This window comes from Hippopotamus amphibius, chromosome 3, assembly GCF_030028045.1.
Source record: "Hippopotamus amphibius kiboko isolate mHipAmp2 chromosome 3, mHipAmp2.hap2, whole genome shotgun sequence".
NCBI classification, from domain to species: domain Eukaryota; kingdom Metazoa; phylum Chordata; class Mammalia; order Artiodactyla; family Hippopotamidae; genus Hippopotamus; species Hippopotamus amphibius.
Genome location: NC_080188.1, coordinates 140673416 through 140692734, shown reverse-complemented (window position 1 = coordinate 140692734; position 19319 = coordinate 140673416). Strand labels below are relative to the sequence as shown.

Sequence of the window (19319 nt, the reverse complement as noted above, 5' to 3'; positions counted from 1 at the left end):
TCACAGACATAGAAAACAAACTTATGGTTACCACAGGGGAAGAGGGGAGGGATAAATTAGGAGTTTGGGGTTAACGGATACATGCTACTGCATGTAAACTAGGTAAACAACAAGGACCTACTGTATAGCACAGGGACTGTAACTATTATAACCTATAATGGAAAAGAATCTAAGAAAGGATATACACGTATATACATGAATCACTTTGCTGTACACCTGAAACTAATACAACATTGAATCAACTATATTTCAATCATTTTTTTTTTTAAAAGACAGATCTGTGCCTGGGTAGCAGTCAGGAAAGTGGGCCAGGCCAGCAGGCCCCATTCATGTGATAATCCCCTTGCTTCCTGGCCACTTGAAAAGACAATATTTCTGTGCCCAGTAACAGGGCATAATGCCCTCTTCCTTCGATCAGGAGAGTAAAGTGGTTAAAGGATTTGGGTCCCACTGCGCCGGGAACTGCAGAGGGCCTGGCAAGTGTGAATTCCGCCCTAGGCAGCGTTATGGTGGCTGGGGCTGGCGAGGGGCTACTGCGCCGTGGGGTCAGCAGATGGAAGCCTGGAGGTCAGTGTTGCCCCATCTCATGAATCCCTGAGCACTGCCCTGCCTGCTGGAGCCTCTGATCGCTGCCCTTACTTCACCGGTAGTAAAACAGCCGCTAACCTGGTTGCTCTCCCTAATACCTCCTGTCATCTGGAGCAGTGACCTAGTCAACCCCCAGCCTGGAAGGGGCCCAGGAGGTGGGGACAGCCCGGGCTGCAGCTGCCGAGGCGCCTGGGGGAGCCGAAGGGGAGGAGGACACCGCCCCCCGCAGCCGCCTGGCGCTCACGGCAGCCCCGACAGCGACAGCGGGCAGCCCGGCTAAACGGGGCGCGATCGGCGGAGGCAGCCCTACCCACCCCTGAGGCGGTGGCGGCAGGCAGGAGCGGGAAAGGAAACATGTTCCCAGCTGGCCCTTGCCTCTGGGTCCTCGTGGTCCTGGGCGCCGGCTGGGGGAGCCTGGGGGCTGAAGCAGCGCGGCTGAGGCAGTTCTACGTGGCCGCGCAGAGCATCAGCTGGAACTACCACCCTGAGTCCACAAACCTCAGGTAAGGCAGGCGCGGCGTCTGCGTGGGCTTCTCTGGGGAGGATAATCTAGTCCCTTTGCAATTCCATTGCTTTTTTTTTTTTTTAACTCCAGGTAGGGAAATACAATTAATAGGAGAGTATGATGAATGAAGTAAGCTTGGTGGATGCTGATTTTGCCTCCAATAATACAAGTTTATCGTTCTGAGGATATAGAAAATATTGTTTGATTAGCTAGATGCTGTTTCAAGAGTTTGTTGTTAATAGTTTTGTTAGTATTGATTGTTGATTTAATATATTGATTGATTCAAAAGCACCCGGTATCTACCTCCTCACTCCTGTTCCAGATTTTTAGCAGTCTGGTATTTTTATTAAACTTCTAGCTACATATTATTTATTCCATGTCCACATAGCTTCATCTTCTGAAACTAGAGGTATACCATGTACTTTATTCTAAGCAGATTATTCAATAACAACTGCCATAATTTTGTTGCTTTCTTATAAATGACTTTCAAAATATCATCAGTTCATAAAAGTGCAACATTGTTGTTCTTTTACCTTTTTTCTGCTATGTGTGACTTCATTTTTTTCTCATTCTTAATCGCTCTCTGGGATGTGGTCTACTTGGCTATTTTAATAGAGTCACTATTAAAGGGCATATGTAACTAAGAGGGGAGTTAAATCATAAAACTGTATTTGCATTGCAAACTATTTACCTAATTGAAAGATGAAAAATAAGAGTTCCCAGAAATTAAACAAATCATAGGTTCTACTCAATACTTCCATAGGTTCTACTCAATATTTCCAGTTAGTTATATTTTTATTTCTTTTAATGGTAAACCTCTTAGGGTGACTAAGTTTTTTTAAACTTAACATCACAGTTTAAATGATTGTGAAAGATGTGTTCCTCTTTGACAATTTCGAAACCAAAGCACTCTGCCAAGAAAATACTGTAATGTTTTAAACCTTTTAGTATATAACATTAACCCTTTTAAAATCTTTCCTTTGTAACTGGGTTATTTTGGAGGGCAATGCATCTTGGTCTTAATAATAAGTCCCTCTTTAAAAAAAATCATTTAAAATATTGTATTTCAAGGTGATAGTCTAGATCACACCCACATCCTTACAGAACCACTAGTAACTAAAACCCCAAAGGAAACAGCAGTCTTTCCAACACTGATTTTCCTGCTCATGGGTAGAACACTAACGTGGTTGCTGCTTTCCAGTGTCACGCTGTGCTTATGCTTGGGAGTTTGTTCTTGCCTCTGTAACTAACAGCGAGAATAACAAGAAGAATATTGGAGGCAGGATCACACAGGGCAAAACCCTGATTCATGTGAATTCACATGGGAAGCCATGGTTGGTCACCCTATCCTCTCACTCTGTGGCTGAGTTTCCAGAGTTCTGGCCAGAGTTGTTCCTCTAGTGTCAATGACTGAGTCAAAATCATACACTGATAATGCATACCAACTGATTTTTTGAACCTTAAATCATGTCATTTCTTGTTAGTACTTTTATGTGAAAAATCTAACCTGTATATCTGGCTGCTTAAACTAAGAACTTGTTCTAAATTGTCCTACACCTAGAGCTAATGATACTCACTATAAAGAAATCAACGTAGATCACGCCATCTTTTGCTAAAGTGTATTTTAGCAAAAGCAAAGATCTTTCCTTATTTCATGTAATATTGGCAGGACAGTGCCTTTTAGAGGTGAAATATATCTTTTATTCTTGCTCTGGGGCCCAAGTGAATGTCTCTGAAACTTTCCTAAGGAAACGTGTTCAATCACTTACACGTATATAGTAACAGATATTGAAAAAAATACATGTATACTTTTCCTTCAAGGGTTCTAGCTTTATATGATTTTCTTATGAATAAATCATCTTTAAATAGTCCTCATAAATGGAAAATTCATCATACATATGGTCTGAATTTGTGTCATCTTTAACTTTCTGTCCAGACAGATTATTTTCCAATAGCAATTCAATTGTTCAAATTAAAATAAATATACCTCAGTAGGCACACACAATATACACAGGGAAACATATTAGGAAACATACCTCTATTAAAATTACTCCACATAAAAGACTGATTTTTCAACTCAGGGAAGGACATGGAGGCTGCAGTCTTGCCTACAAGAAGCAGGGGACAAAAAAAGGCCTCCATGCCTGGGAGCCCCACAGGGATCCACTCGGTTTCATCTCTAATAACCATGTTTCTCCCGCCCTGCAGAAGGGGGAAAGTCCATACCAAATGCTGTTTCTGGCCAGGGTGGGGCCAGGCATGGGCAGTGGGGCGCTTGCTATGGGCACATGATGTAAGGGGCATCACAAAACGCAGTAAAGAGATAATATTTTAATGCTGTATATAAAAATCAAGTTAACGTTAAAAAAAAAAAGACTGATTTTTCTTAGTAAAGATTTTATCCTGTCACCTATATTCCTATATTTAAAGATCTAGGGTTAGGGACAGGAGCTACGTTTCAATTGTACAAAAAAACCAAACCAAACCAAACCAAACAAAAAAAACAGAAATAAATAAAAACGGACCCCCATGTTAGGGACACAAACTAACATATAGAATACTATGGTTCTAAGGCTCTCAAAACTATGAGGTCATTTAATTCATTTTCAAATTTCATGTTTTAACTTCCTACTTTTTCCCACACCCAAAGCACCAATACCTCTAGCAAATAGTTGTCTACTTTCTACTTAAATGCTTCCAGTGACTGAGAACCCACCAGCTTTGACAGTTAGCCCTTACAGAAATACTTACTCATACCTCCTTTTTTTTTTTTTTTTTGGGCACACGGGCTTAGTTGCTCCGCGGCATGTGGGATTTTCCTGGAGCTGGGATCGAACCCGTGACCTCTGCATTGGCAGGCGGATTCTTAACCACTGTGCCACCTAGGAAGCCCCTCATACCTCCTTTAATTCTGCCTCCAAATGTTAACATAGTTCTTGCATCCCACATTTTAAAATTATGAGAATTACTACACTTACAAATGTTTCTGCTTGCTGGGAAAACCTGAAAGCTGAAAACCAACCTTCATTACACTTTTAAAATGTTATTAGCTAACATGTATTGAATATTTACGATATGCCAGCTCTAAACCCTTTGTAGGTATCAACTTATTTAAACTTGTAACAGTTCTGTGAGGGAGATTTTACTATTGGTCCCAGCTCACGATTACAGAAACAGAGGCATGAATGGATTAAATAAACTTTTCAAGGCTATATAGTTAACAAGGGGAAGATACAGGATTCAGACCCAGATACTCTGAATCTACAATCAGTTCTCTTAGCTTCTGTGCTGCACAGATGTCACGGTAAATGTGATTAGTGTCCCTCTCTGTTATGCCCTAATTGAAGTGAGACCACTCGCTGGATGAGGAAGCATAACAAAGCCAATATGGGCAACTGGTTTAGACATTTATAAGAAATTTCCCACAATTATTTTTCCTTTTACCTTCGTCTTTGAGTTTAAGACAAGGATAGGAATGATGTGCCTATCTTTAGAGACACAGAAGAAAAAGATGGGAAAGTATCCCAGTATTCTCCCTGCCTCCCTCTCTCTGAATTCTTAACCACGAAAACAGTCAGCCCTGCATGTCTGTGGATGTGGAACCTGCAGATACAGAGGGATAACCATACTAGTCCGCTTTATATAAGGGACTTGAACATCTGCAGATTTTTGGTGCCAAGGGGCATCCTGGAACCAACCCCTTACAGATACCAAGGGATGACTGTACAATGGTTTTTGAATCTTGGCTTTGCCATTATCAACTGTTTCTCCTCAGGCAAGTTACTTAAACCTTCCGAGACAGTTTTTTCATTCGTTTGGTATCTATACAAATCCCAGGGCTTTGACTCCAAAAACGATCTTCAACTTCTCAGCGAGAAATAGAGTCCACCAAATCAATCCTTTTTTACAATGTTCCCCAGTAGCTTAAAACTGTATTTGATTGATGGGTTGAGAAACAGCTCACATATTTATGCATAAGGGATTTGGTCATCTCTTTAATTATTTAAAATCTAAGCCTACAGTTTGGGTTCACTCTGTAATCTTGGGTTCTTTTTTTAGAAAATTGATTCTGAGTTACAGGATTAGTTAGGGCAGACTAAATGTGTGCAAGCATGGTTATCACAACAGAATATTCTTGAAGACAATAATTATTTTATTAACTTCACTTTTTAGTCACATTTATAAGACCTTGGGTTTCTGAAATGCAGTTAAAAATACTGTTACTTCTAGTCAAAGTCTGAGGACATGAGAGGTCTATTTTGTTGTAATGTGAGAAGTATATGTCATATAAACCTTTCAAATTTATTTTATTTCCAGTTCAACTCCTTTTGCAACCTCCTTTAAGAAAACTGTCTACAGAGAGTATGAAGCACACTTTCGGAAAGAAAAACCGCAATCCAGAACTTCAGGTAAGCCTGAAATATATTTTTAAATGTTAAAGGTAAAGCTCTATGGATAATTTGATATTCATATATATCTAAAAATATCCATTTAGTGACATTTTATAGAAATGTGTGTTTTTGTTGTTTTTAACCAGTATGGCTACATAATGTGTAGGACTCTCATTCATAGTATTGAGAATTTCAAAACAGTGACAGCAAAGCATTAAGCCAAGCTGGGGGCCCTTCTGAGCCTGGGGGCTTATGCAGTTGCATGGGTCACATGCCCATGAAGCCGGCTGTTTTTAACCTTGATAAAAAAAGCTAAACAAAACTTTTAGGTGTTTGAATTTTTATTCATTCATCTAACAAACTATTATTGAGCACATGCTATGGGCCGGGCATTGAACTAGGTGCTATGGATGCCACAGTGGACAAGGCAGACGCATCTCCTGCCTTCCTGGAGCTTATGGTCTAGTTTAATGAGCACAGATGAGCCTTGCAAAGGATCATTTGCTTCCAATCTGGGTCCCTAGACTCATTTAAAGGAACTGTATATGCCTGATTCTTTTGCATCTATCTTTCCCATCTCGTCTGCTTTATTTAGTGGGATGTACATCATAGCTATAATTTTTAAAGAAAAATCTCTTCTTTTTTCCTCATTTCTTTTTTAATTAAGGAAAGTAGGCTGAATGGGTTTCGGGGATCTTAAATATGGTAAATATGGTAACATAGTTCACAGGACTGATAAAGGCTGTTAAGAGAGAACTTCCTCCAGTTGGGTGCCCTAGTCGATAATTCGATAATTCACTCATCCCCCGCCCCCCGCTAACCATGTGAAGACCTGTCATCTTCCCCGGACTCATCCTTCTACTTCTTTTATTCATTCCATCTTGTTCTGCCTCCTCCCAGATCTCCCTTCATCTTCAATCTCTCCTTAACTGGAGCCTTCCCTTCTGTCAAAAATCCTCAACAATAAAACAGAACATAACTTATGCTCAGATTAACATCCCATCTCGAAAAAAAATCTCTCCTTGACTCTGCCTGCCTTTTCTCCCCTTTCCTGCACTAACAATTTCCTGTGTTGATTGGTGCATTTCATTCTCTATCATGTCAAAGTATTCTCAAAAAAGGGCCCCCATGACCTCTCAGATGCCAGACCAATGGTTGCTTTCCAGTTATTTTCCCACTTGACATTACTAGGACGTGTAACGTCCCCCTTCTTGAAACTCTCTCTTTACCTGGTTTCCCTCGTGCCCCTTCCCCTGGTAATGGAAATGGAATGGAAGTGAATGGAAGATAAGGAACTTACATAGATAACTCTCTCCTGAAACTTGGCTCCACATGGGAGGAGAAATAGGGTAGTTCTGGGAGGGAATGAGGGGTTTAAGGATACTTTAAAAGGTTTATTTAAAAAAGAATGACAGTGACTTAAAATACCTAAGTACTCAAGGCAAGAATTCAATAGAAAAGAAGAGGATAAAAACATCTGAGAGGACTTCCTAGGTGGCGCAGTGGTAAAAGAATCCTCCTGCCAATGCAGGGGACACGGGTTCAAGCCCTGCCCTGGGAAGATTCCACATGCCACAGAGCAACTAAGCCCATGCGCCACAACTATTGAGCCTGTGCTCTAGAGCCCGTGAGCCACAACTACTGAGACCATGTGCCACAACTACTGAAGCCCACGCGCCTAGGGCCTGTGCTCCACAACAAGAGAAGCCACTACAATGAGGAGCCTGTGCACCACAATGAAGAGTAGCCCCCGCTCTCAGCAACTAGAGAAAGCCTGTGTGCAGCAACGAAGACCCAACGCAGCCAATAAATAAATAAAATAAATAAATAAATTTTTAAAAAAAACAACAAAAAAACCATCTGAGAGAGGACTTCCCTGATGGTGCAGTGGTTAAGAATCTGCCTGCCAATGCAGGGGACACGGGTTCAATCCCTGGGCTGGGAAGATCCCACATGCCTCGGAGCAACTAAGCCCATGCGCCACAACTACTGAGCCCACGTGCTGCAGCTACTGAAGCCCACACACCTACAGCCCGTGCTCGGCAACAAGAGAAGCCCACACACCACAATGAAGAGTAGCTCCCGCTCGCCACAACTAGAGAAAGCCTGTGTGTAGCAACAAAGACCCAATGTAGCCAACAAATAAATAAAATTAAAAAAAAAAAAACACACCTACATGTTAAAATAAAAAATCTGAGGGAGAATAATTGATGGGGCCAGACTCAGAAGAAACAGGAAGTGATGGGATTCAAAGCTGAGCTGGATCAGCCTGAGGTAGAAGAGATAGTACCTTCATGGGGGGCTGGGGGCGGGGTGGGGGGGGGCCTTGCAAGGGACCAGGTGAGTAACCTTTTATTAGTAAGGTTACTAACAAAGTGAAGTTTGCTGTTTTGGGCAGGAAATTAAAGGATCTCCTGTCTTTACAGACTCTGTAGTCTATTCATTTTTTTATAGCTCCAGCTTCAAGCTTAGTATGTACAATAGATACTTAAGATCGACTTGATTAAATTAAATTGTAAGTGGGTAAAGGGAAAACGAGCTGGAAAACATATTCATTAGGCCTGGGAAAAGAGGAATTGGGCAGATATTTTTGTGACTTTTGCCAAGTTGACTGAATTTGAATGTCTGTGCTGTGGCAGCCATTGTGCTGAGTGCAGTAAGGGATAGAGGGACCAGTGCCAAGCTGGCTACTGTCTTCTAGGTGATACAGGGGCATTGATCATATTTGAAGAGGAAAGGACTGTGATCAAAGTCCTTTGAGATGATTAATTTTGTAGTGATTTCCTGATTTAACCTCATTAGTTAGAAGTAGACTTTGATAGCTGATTTATGTTTCCGCCTGGTACACTTAAAACATTACCATTCTGTCAGCCCCTGTATATCTCATAACATATTTGTTTTATGTGAACTCATAACATCCATTTTTATGCAGCCTCTTCCTGAACTCCCAAAGTTGCTTAAATATGAACCCCTGGACCACAAGGGTGGTATCTTATTCATCTCTGTATTCCTATAATAGTTGATACAAGGAGGCAAATCTGGTGTAAAGGAAAAGCCTCAGATTTTTAATGAGATGCGGTGTGAACACTGCCATTGATTATGTGGCCTTCCCCATTCCATTGCCTAGTTCTGTGTTCTTTGTACCTTTCTCTCATTTCCTGCTGCACCCATCTAGTGGGTATGATTCTAGCCACGTGCCCCATTTCTGCAGCCTGAGCCCAGAAGTTATTGCAATTGCAGGTGAGGCTAGGACTGGAAGTCTGAAGAGACACCTGTCCAGTGAGGTTTGTGGACATGTGGACAGGTAGAGGTGCCAGGCTCATTTTCAGGAATCCTGCCTTGGGCTTTAAAATGGCTAGTTTTGAGTCTCTGTGTATTTTCAAGAAGGATTATGACATGTTTGTCCCCAAAGGGGTTTTATAATAGCAGCAACAATGGGCTGCCCTGTGTTCCATAACACATTATTCACCTGAGAGCAGGGGATTGGATTAGCTGACCTCCTGCAGTCCTTTCCAACTCCAAAACTGCAAGAAATTGGGTACACGCTGTGCTACCTTCCTGGGATCTTAAGATAGGCCACAGCTTCTCCCAGTTTGGCTTTGGGCACTGAGGAGAGGATGGAAAAGGTCTTAGGTCACCTGGCTGTTGGAGGAACTAAACAGCAGCTCAAACAACATTCAGCTGTGTGTTTGCCTACATGCATGGAGGTATTTGGGTTGCATTTATAAAAATATCCCTTTGTTTTGCTTTAATTCTGAAAAAGCAGATAGGGAGGCTAAATAAATATTCCAAACCACTCATTGCAGTAAGAGGTTAAATAACTTAAAAGACTTATTCTGGGCATCTGGCATTTGCAGCCACGTGATGCCAACAAACAATGATCAAGACAACCATGGCAACAAAATGCAGTGGACAGTGTGACAGCAGTCAGCACCCAGTTGGGCTCAGGGGTATTCTGGGCCAGTGGGAGTAGCCAGTGGGGGCTTCCATTGGGAGCGAGGACTGAGATAGCAGCCAGAAGAGAGAGGTCCGCCAGCAGAGTCAGATGTGGCCAGGAGTCAAAAATGATGTAGACATTGGGACTGTTCCAGGAAAGTGGGGGATCTGACCTGCCCTGCAGAAGGTGGTAAAGAAAGAAAGCTCTGGTTCAAGAGTCCAGTCCTAGCAATGAGTTCTAGTCCCAGCAATGCCACCCAGTCACCAACCGACCTTAGGCAAACCACTCTCCCCACCTACTTCCTAGGTTTTGTAATCATCTCTAAAATGAGGATTGAACTATGTGGCCTCCACGGTCCTGTGCAGAACTAACATAAAAACACACAAAAAGCTTCAGGCACAAGGTCAGTATAAACTCTAGGACTGGAGTTCAGTGAAAGGAATAAGTGGGCGGAAAGATAGGAGACAGGGAAAGATAGGACCTCTTTCTCAGAGATCACATCTTATCATTGCTAATAAGAAATTAGTTTCCTATTGTTGCTGAAACACATTACCACAAACGTAGTGGCATAAAACAGCACAAATTTATTATCTTAGAGTTCTTGAGGCCAGAAGTCCAAAATGAGTTAAAATCAAGATGTTTGTAGAGCTCTGTTCTTTCTGAAGGCTCTAGGAGAGAGCCTTTTCCAGTTACTAGAAGCCACCTGCACTTATAAGCTCATGGCCCCTTCCTCCATCTTCAAAGCCAGCAGGTAGTATCTTCCAATCGCTCACTCAGATACTCCTGCACCCCTTTTATGAAGGCCTTTATGATTACATTGGGCCCACCAGGATAATCCAGGAAACTCTCCCCACCACAACATCTTTAGCTTAATCACACCCATTTTGCCATATAAGGTAGCATATTCATAGGTCCCAGGGATTAGGACATGGACATCTCTGGGAGGCCATTATCCTGCCCACCACACCCATCAAACAAAACCCTCCCACAGCGTCCTCCATTTCAGAGAACTGGCACCCTCATCCCCCCAGTCTTCCAAGCCAGAACCTCACCAGCCATCCACAGCAACTCGATCTCCCTCACCCTCCACTCCATATCCAACCCGCTTCCTGACAATTTGATCTCCTAAATAGCTCTCTAATATGTTCTCTCTCCTTATTATTTCCATTGCCCTAATCTTAAACTAAGTCACCATCCTCTCTCTCCTGGAGCCTTCCATCTGTTCTCTCAACCTTCACTCTGTGGTTTCTCCCCAGATCATACTCCACAAATGCAGCCAGAGATTCAGAAATCAATAACTGCTTCATGTCACAACCCTGCTTCCAGGTAGTCTTTGGTTAAAAGGCAAAACTCTAAGAGGCCTACAAGGCCCTGTGTGACTGGACCTCTGATCATGCCTTTGGCTCCACTTTCTGCCTTTCTCTTTTACATACTAAACTCTGCCTACCTCCTGGCTGTCAGTTCTTTGAATAGGCCAAGTTTTCTGGCACCTCACAGCCTTTGCACATGCTAATCCCACTCCCTGGAATGCCCTTGTCCATCTCTTTGCCTTTTGCCTTTGGACGTCAGTTAATGCATCACTTCCTCAGGGAAGTAGTTCCCAACCCTGCTCCCCTCCCTGCCTCTAAGATTAGACTAGGTGCCTCTGTCAAATCTCTTCAGAGAACCGTGTACTTTTCTTTCATAATGCAAACCACGGTTTGCAATTAAATATTTGTGCGATCACTTGTTAAAATCTGTCTTTCCTTCTATTTTCTAAGTTCTGTGAAGGCAGGGGGTGCATCTATTTTACTCACCATGGCAATTCTGAAACTTAGGATAATGTGTGCGCTCAATTAATATTTGTTGAATGAATGAATGACTACAGCGTGGGCTGTTGCAATGCAAAGAGGTGGTTAAAAGCTCAGAATCTAGAGTCAGACAGATTTAAGTTTAAATCATGGCTCTGCCTCTAATTAGCTGTATAACATTGGGCAAGATATTGACATTATCTGCAGCTCAGTTTCCTCATCTATAAAATAAGGATCTTAACATCTACCTCAAAGATGTATTGGGAGGTTTAATGTAAGGACTCACAGGGCTCAAATACATCAAGAGGGACAATTATAATTATCACCGCTGAAACAAATGTCAGTTGAATTCCATGACTACTGTAACTTCCTTCCCCTGCTCCTGTGATGCGTGATGGGCAGAAGCCAACCCCATAAGAGCTTATGGAGGGCTTGGCTGTGAGAACACTCGATTGTCTGATTTGGTGGCAGGTTCTCGAGCTTTAGAGGACATCAGAATCCCTCAGGAGCACATCTCTAAAATGCAGACTCCCAAACCCCACCTCCAGAGACTCAGGTTCATTGGGGCGGAGACGGAATTTACTTGGGAGTCTGCCTTTTAGTTAGACCCTCACTGATTCTCATGAAGAAAAGCCAAGGACTACACTCTGGGAAATTCTAACATATGATTCTTCAAAAATCTGACTCAAGGGACTTCCCTGGTAGCGCAGTGGTTAAGACTCCGCACTCCCAAAGCAGGGGTCCTGGGTTCAGTCCTGGTAAGGGAACTAGATCCCACATGCAGGCCACAACTAAGAGTTCGCATGCCACACACAAGGAGCCCACCTGCTGCAACTAAGGAGCTGGTGAGCCGCAAAGCCGGCCACAACTAAGACCTAGCACAATGAAATAAATAAATAAATATTTTTTTTTAAAGTTAATGGAAATAATGATCCATGTGATAAGCTTTAAAAAAAATCTGACTCAAATATCAACTCTTCCCATAACTCCACAGACAGAATTGGTCCTTCATCCACTCTGCTCCAGTAGCATTTGGCTCATATCTCAGCAGTAGCTCCTACGATATGTCTATCTCTAAACGAGCTTGTGAGCTCCTTAAGGACAGGGACTTATCCATGTGGCCCCAGAACCTAGTACAGCACCTGGCATGTAGTAAGTGAAACCTCACTCTTGATTTCTGCACCCCAACCTGCTCTCCCTGCTGTGTTCCCCATCAAAGTAACTGATAACATTATTTATCCAGTTGCTCAGATCAAAAACCTTGGGGTCATCCTTGACTTCTCCTCTCAAGTGCCATATCCAGCCCCTCAGCAAATTTTGCTGGCTCTGCTGGCAAAATGTCTAGAATCCAACCTCTTCTCTCCACTTCACTGCTACACACGCTGGCCCAGTACACCATTGTTTCCTGTCTATACCACATGGTCTGCTTCCACTCTTGTCACTACACAGAATATTTTCTACACAGCAGCTAGGATGAACTTTTTGTCTTTTTTTTTCTAGGATAAACTTTTAAAACATATCAGACCATGTCTCTCTGCTGCACAAAGCTCCAGTGATTTCCCATTTCACTTAGAAGAAAATCCAAAGTCCCCCACCCCCAACTTTTCTCACTCTGGCCACACTGTTTGTCCAGCTGTTCTTTGGACACATCAAGCTCATTCCTGCCTCAGGGATTTTGAATTTGCCTCAGGACGGGAGAAGAGTCTGATTTGCTCCCTGACTTCATTTAGATCTCTGAGGTCTCCCACCTGAGAGGGATCTAAAGTAGCCAGTCACCCTTCCCACATCACCCTGTATAAGTGAAAATGTACATCTTTCTTGACCTAAGACCGCAGTCTCCCCAGGAATAACAATGGACCAGAACGGGGTGGACATGGTCAGAACTGTTTTTTCTACTCTCTTAAGTAGCTTTGGGCCCAAGCCAAGCGTTTCTACCATCCCATTCTTATCTGCCTGCCTGTAATACAGAGTTAATGAGCTAGCAAAGCCTTCTAGACTGATGATAAGCAGATCAGCCTCAGGACCGAGAGGAATGACGGCGATCACCCGTGGTGTTTTCTGCATGTTTTTCTTGCTTAGCAGCTCTGTCTTGGTAATCCTGAACAGACATATTTTAAATCCTTGTTTTCATAGGACTTCTTGGGCCTACTTTATATGCTGAAGTTGGAGACATCATGAAAGTTCACTTTAAGAATAAGGCAGACAAGCCCTTAAGCATCCATCCTCAAGGAATTAAGTACAGTAAACTCTCAGAAGGTAAGGGGAATTTAACATCCCTCTGGCAAGGGAAAATGTACAACGCTTACCACCTGTGTCAAACACTTTGAACCATACTGTTAACCAAGTTAAAGAAATCGCCTTTCCTGCAACTGGTAATTATAAAAATTGTTGCCTTTGTGATTTCAGAGAGGAAAATGAAAAAGTTCTGGAGTCATCTAGACCTCAGTGTTTTTTTGCTAGGTTCTTGTTTCTTAATAGTTGGATGGGCCAGTTACCTAATCTTTATGAACTCTTAATATGTTCCTCTGCAAAATGAGGATAATGATACGTATATTGCAAGATGGGTTAAGGCAGGGGTCCGCAAACTTTTCTATGAAGAGCCAGTAAATATTTTGGGCTTTGTGAGCCATGGAATCTCTGTTGCAACTACTCAACTCTACCCTTCAGTACAAAAGCAGCCACAGATGATATGTAAATAAATGCGCATGGCTATGTCCCAATAAAACTTTATTTACAAAAACAGGCAGCTGACTGGATTTGGCCCATGAGACATAGTTTGAAATAGCAACATAGGACTAGCCTGACAGAGGGCTGCCCTGGCACATAGATGGCACTTAATAAGTGATATTTGGTGGTAACAGTGGTAGTAGAAGTAGTATTAAAATTTTGGACATAGTTAAGTGCTTAGGAACATAAGTTTTGAAGGCAGACTTCAGATTCCAGCTTTACAATTTTCTGGTTCTATGACCTTAGCATCTCTGAGCCTCAGTTTTCTCAGCTATAAAATGGGAATGATTATACCCATTTCATAAGATTACTTTGAGGATCAAATGAGCTCACTTAGGTAACATATTAAACATGGTGCCTGGAACCTGGCAAGCTCTCCATAAATGGTGACGATGATGATGGCAATGACAGTGAAGATTATGAAGATGGTGGTGATAAAAGTGACCACATCAGCCACAGCATGGTAAGTACCTATGTTGATATTGTTCTGATTACTTCCATTATGTTGATGTTCAGACCACAATAAGCAGAGTAGAGTTCAATTAGGAACTGATGTAAGAAAATTATCCATATTGTCATAGATGTTGGTATAATAATATTTAAAAATAAAATTTAACCCTTCATGATTCACAAATCTTTTTCCCAGATGTTCCAGCCATTATACCTTTGAAGAGAAGAACTGAGTAGGAGAGTGGTTTACAATGTGGGTTCTGGAACTAGACGCCTGGTACAAATCCTGGCTCAGATGCTTCTTAGCTGTGTGACTTTTGAAAAGTTACTTAACCTCTCTGTGTCTCATCTTTCTCATCTGTAAAATGGGGATAGTAATCATACTTACCTCATATAGGTTTGTTGTCATGAAATATTAAAACAATGTCTAGCACATAATAAGCACCTGATAAATATTAGCTGTGATGGTAAAGGTAATTCTTCAATCAAAATGTGTTCAAATTATAATGCTATATGTCAATTATATCTCAATTAAGAAATTTAAAATATGTTCAAATAATATTTATCTGACAATATAGGGATTAGAAAGTGACTTTTATATTTATTATTTCCTATGTAAATTGTTATCAAACCTATTCTGACAACATATAAATGACTGATAATAAGTCAATGAACTAACCTCCCCAGGACTATCAGTATTATCACTTAATCTTTGGCTTGAGGAAAGACAATGAAGCATTAACTGTAATTTCAGGCATCTTAAAAACGCACTTTGGCATGACTCTGAGTGAGGTAGCATGCAATAACATAGTGACACAGTGAAGAACAATGTCACTTACTTATAAGGATTCCAGATGACTGCAGGAATTCAGCAGTACAATGCATAAGTAGAACCCTCAAAAGGTCCCATGCAGGTTCTGTTTCAGATGTGGGAGGAGGCAAACTCTGTGGACTTTGTGCTCTAGCTAAGCTGTTTGCTCAGGGAATGAACCTTGCAACATTACCCCCCTTCCTTTACTGATTATTTGTCCCTACACTCCCCTGCAGCCAGAATCATTTATGAGCAATTGTTTAAAATGCTCCCACCACTTCCACTGGTCACTTGGTTACTGCCCCTGGTTTCATGAGTCTGGGAAAGGTAAACACAGATTGATGGGGAAAGGCAAATTTTATCTTAGAGATGAGATGCAAACCTAGGAAACAGATAAAAAGTGTCCTCTGTGGTAAAAATAAAAATAAGACAAGCCTTCTGTTCATTTTATTGTGCCCTCTGTTAGACTAAAACATCTCCTGCTTCATGTCTGGCACTCACCCTCACCCATAGCTTCCTTCTATGGTTTGAACTATTTCTTTAGATGAGTCAACTCCAAGAGAATCCAGATTCCTTTATCTCAGAGGTAGATATTTGAGAGATGAATGGTAGGAGGTTGAAACAATATAAATGGCTTGAGAGAGGACTCAATCCTTGCCTGTGTGGCTGCTTGATCTAACCAGTGAATGATCCAACCTAGACAGCAGTCTTCCTTATCTGGGAATTAATCCTTGAGCCCCACCAAAGATTTGGAGACCTACTGTCATCAGCTGGAAGAAAAAGAGAGCCATGGAAAGAATGCTGGCTTTAGAGCCAGAATGACCTGGGTTTGAACCCTAAGTTTACCTAGGCGATTTCCTTTACCTCTAACCCTCAGTTTTATATCTTTAAAGTGGGGATAGTAATTCCTCCCATCTAAAGTTATTGCAAGGATTAGTCATAATATATGTAAGGGTTTTGGCACATAGTTGCATGCAATAATGATGTGGTTCTTTGATGGCTGTTTATAGTACAGGCATTAAATTCTGTGGTTCTTTCATGGTTGTTTATAGTACAGGCATTAAATTCTGTTTCCAGAAGCTTAGACTGAATGAAGGCCTTGGCTTTATGTAGTGCTCCTCATTTTATTTTCACTCAAATGAAAGAAAACTCCACGATAGAATTTAAATTGACAAAATGAACTAAAATTGCACAGAAAACTTCAGTTATCCAGAGTACATAAGGAATGAGTGAGTTGTTCTGAATAGTAACATTTTCTGGATAGTTTGAGGTTTACTTCTTTAAGTGTAAGATACTTGTTTTTAATCACTTTGGATATAAATCTTTCTAAATGTCATAATTTCCCAGACTTTTTTAAAACAGAAGAGGAGAATTAAAATACTAATCGCTTTCTAAACCATTACTTCCACTCTACTATGAGATTTTATAAATACCCACAAATGTTAGAATTGTGTGCAGTCTAAGAGTAAACAAACTTTAAATGAAGGCCTACATTACTGCCTATGGTATTGTCTACAGGTAAAGACCCTCAGCTTTCATTCATAGATTTTGTAACATTTCTTTTGCTTGTCCAGGAACCATCTTGCTTTTTAAATTCTTGGTTATGCTTTAGTTAGGAGATGATTGGAAATCTGAGTCCTGGCTAGGAAAGATGTTACTGTATTTACTGTGGAGGTCTCATGATGGCCTTTAATCCATAAACTGGCAGCATCTGACATAAAGGCCAACTTGCAGTGTGGTGTTTCCAAATGATTTCCAGTTGTACCCCCTCCCCACGTGTACAGTTACATAGGGTGAGGGTGGGTAACCTTTTTGACTGGATGGACAAATTGTGATTTGTAAAAGTGCTTACAAGAACATTTCTTTTAGAAATGTTATTTACTAGGAACATGTTTTAAACCAGTAAATAAAATATCTGCAACTGTACCTAATCATTTTAAAACTTTTTATCATTAAAAGAATTTCAGGTTATCTGGAGACCATGCAGCCTTGGCTGGGCGGGTACATTGGTCTATGGATGGCGGTGGGTGGGATGCTGGAGCCATGGTGCCAAAGAGTTAAAAATGATAAAACAAACAAGTAAATAAATAAATATACAAAAAAATAAAAGAATTTCAATTTGAGGTTAACATTTCAGAAACTCTGTAGCTAGTACGTGCTGAACTGTTTGATTATAATGCTACACCTCTGAGCAAAGTTTGTTGTCCAGTGAGATTTCTGAAGCTGTTTGGTCAGTTACCGTTAATAGTTTGTTTCAGAGGGAATCTTAATATTATCCTTTGATTTATATTCTCACAATTTAAATTGTGTGAGTTGCATTATAATTACTATATGACAAAATTAGTCCTAAAATATCCAGCTGTCTGCTGGTAAGCCAACTCTCCAAATAATAAATAAATAAGTAAATAAATAACTTTTCCACGAGAGAGTGTTCTTTGCCTATAAGTATTGCCAAATTCTCTATGTGAAAACTCAGTCTTCTAGGTTTCTTCAAAACATTCCAATGCTTGACATAATGTAGTCAATTACATTTTTCACTTTGCATCTGTATATTTTGGCCTTATATAGACACTTCTTTGAGTACATGATAAATACCTGAAACAAATTGTAAGGGATAATATAATAGTTCTTGTAAATCTAAAAAATACGAACTCTCCTTTGAAAGAGACTTGCACGTCCTGTGCAATGAAATCAGGCTCTTGACAAAACATCAGCACTCTAATCTGCCCACTGCCTAAATTACAGCTTCTAAAAGAATGTTCTGAATCTTTAAATGCACACTGAACTGTTCACTAAGTTTATTAAATGGAGAGGAAAAGAGCTGTCCAAAAAAATAAATCATAAGGGAGGATTTCATGAACAAGCACCCTAATGGGTGACCAAATTGGCTCTTTATGTAACTTCACTTTTTCAAAGCTTGTATGCACCATTTTACATTTGAAAAAAAATACTCAGAGCCTCTTGGCGAAGAATTAGTTCATCATGACAAGGGTAAAGAAATCACAAAGCTGACTATGGACTAAGCAGGAAGGGAACAGAATTGAGAAAATATAAAATAAAGGGCTTCCCTTGTGTAAAGAATTTATTCTAGCAAGAAGCTGAACAAGGACTTTTTATGCTCTAGCATAATAGTATTTCCTGTCTATGTCTCATCTTTTTGGTTAAGAGTTTTAAGCTTTTTGTTTTGATTACAAAACAAAAATCAGATTTGCCAAAAATGTATTTCATAAATGCTTCCTCTAAATAGCTATTTATATTTCATACCTCATGTTATATAGGTTGCAAACTCAAAGATACAACATGCCTGTTTTATTCTAGATGAAAGGTGAAATAAAATACTCTGACGTGAAAAGAATTAAAATATTGAAAAATTATCCCCAAACTGTCTCATTAGTAATCCTCACTCAGTATAATTACAGAATCTATCCCCATATGCAAATTTGTTTCAATATGCCCATAAGTCACCTTGTAGTAGAAATAGTAACAATTAAAATATTCATTCAATTATTTGAAATTTATCTTATGTTTAACTAACATGTGAATGTGAAATTCTCAGTAACTTACTCATCAGTGATATAGACATTAAAAATCACTATGTGTTCAAATAAACCTGGATATGTAACAATGACCATTTAAAATTGTTTGGTATCGTTGGATAATTGGTTACACTGCTATATCTAGTATGTGTTAGAGCCTCTTACATGATTCTTAGATAATTATGTTGGTTGGTCTCATTACAGATGAACAGTGTGTTCTGATTATGGCTTCTCCATTGAAGTGGCCCTAGAAGAAATCTAGAAGTGAAATCCATCGCAACCAGGGCACCAGCATGTAGTCTACTATTAACTGGGGTGTGAGCCCCTTAGGGTCTCAGGCTGTCTTCTTCACATTTGTGTCCTGGCGCCTAGCCCAGAGCCTGGAACACAGATGATGATGATGACAGTCATTACTGAACTAAACTGAGGGACTGGGGACCCGACTGGGAAGGAGAAACCATGTGTTATTTCTCACCTGCTCTGAAACTTACTAATTTTGTTGTGAGCAGTGACCTGATCTTACTGCCAGTTCTTACCTGCTTTAGAATAGATACATCACCAGCTTCAGTCTTTCTCATGCATAT

At 40.7% G+C, this 19319-nt stretch overlaps 1 protein-coding gene across 1 annotated transcript in view; it reads left to right on the top strand.

The window, feature by feature from the left end:
* Nucleotides 1-942: 942 nt before the first annotated feature.
* The window catches only part of F5 (coagulation factor V), a 63859-nt gene continuing 45482 nt past the window's right edge, over nucleotides 943-19319 (top strand). The window contains exons 1-3 of the mRNA XM_057728126.1: nucleotides 943-1091; nucleotides 5411-5502; nucleotides 13345-13467. Coding sequence (XP_057584109.1) covers nucleotides 943-1091; nucleotides 5411-5502; nucleotides 13345-13467 — 364 coding nt within the window. The remainder of the gene's footprint in view (nucleotides 1092-5410; nucleotides 5503-13344; nucleotides 13468-19319) is intronic.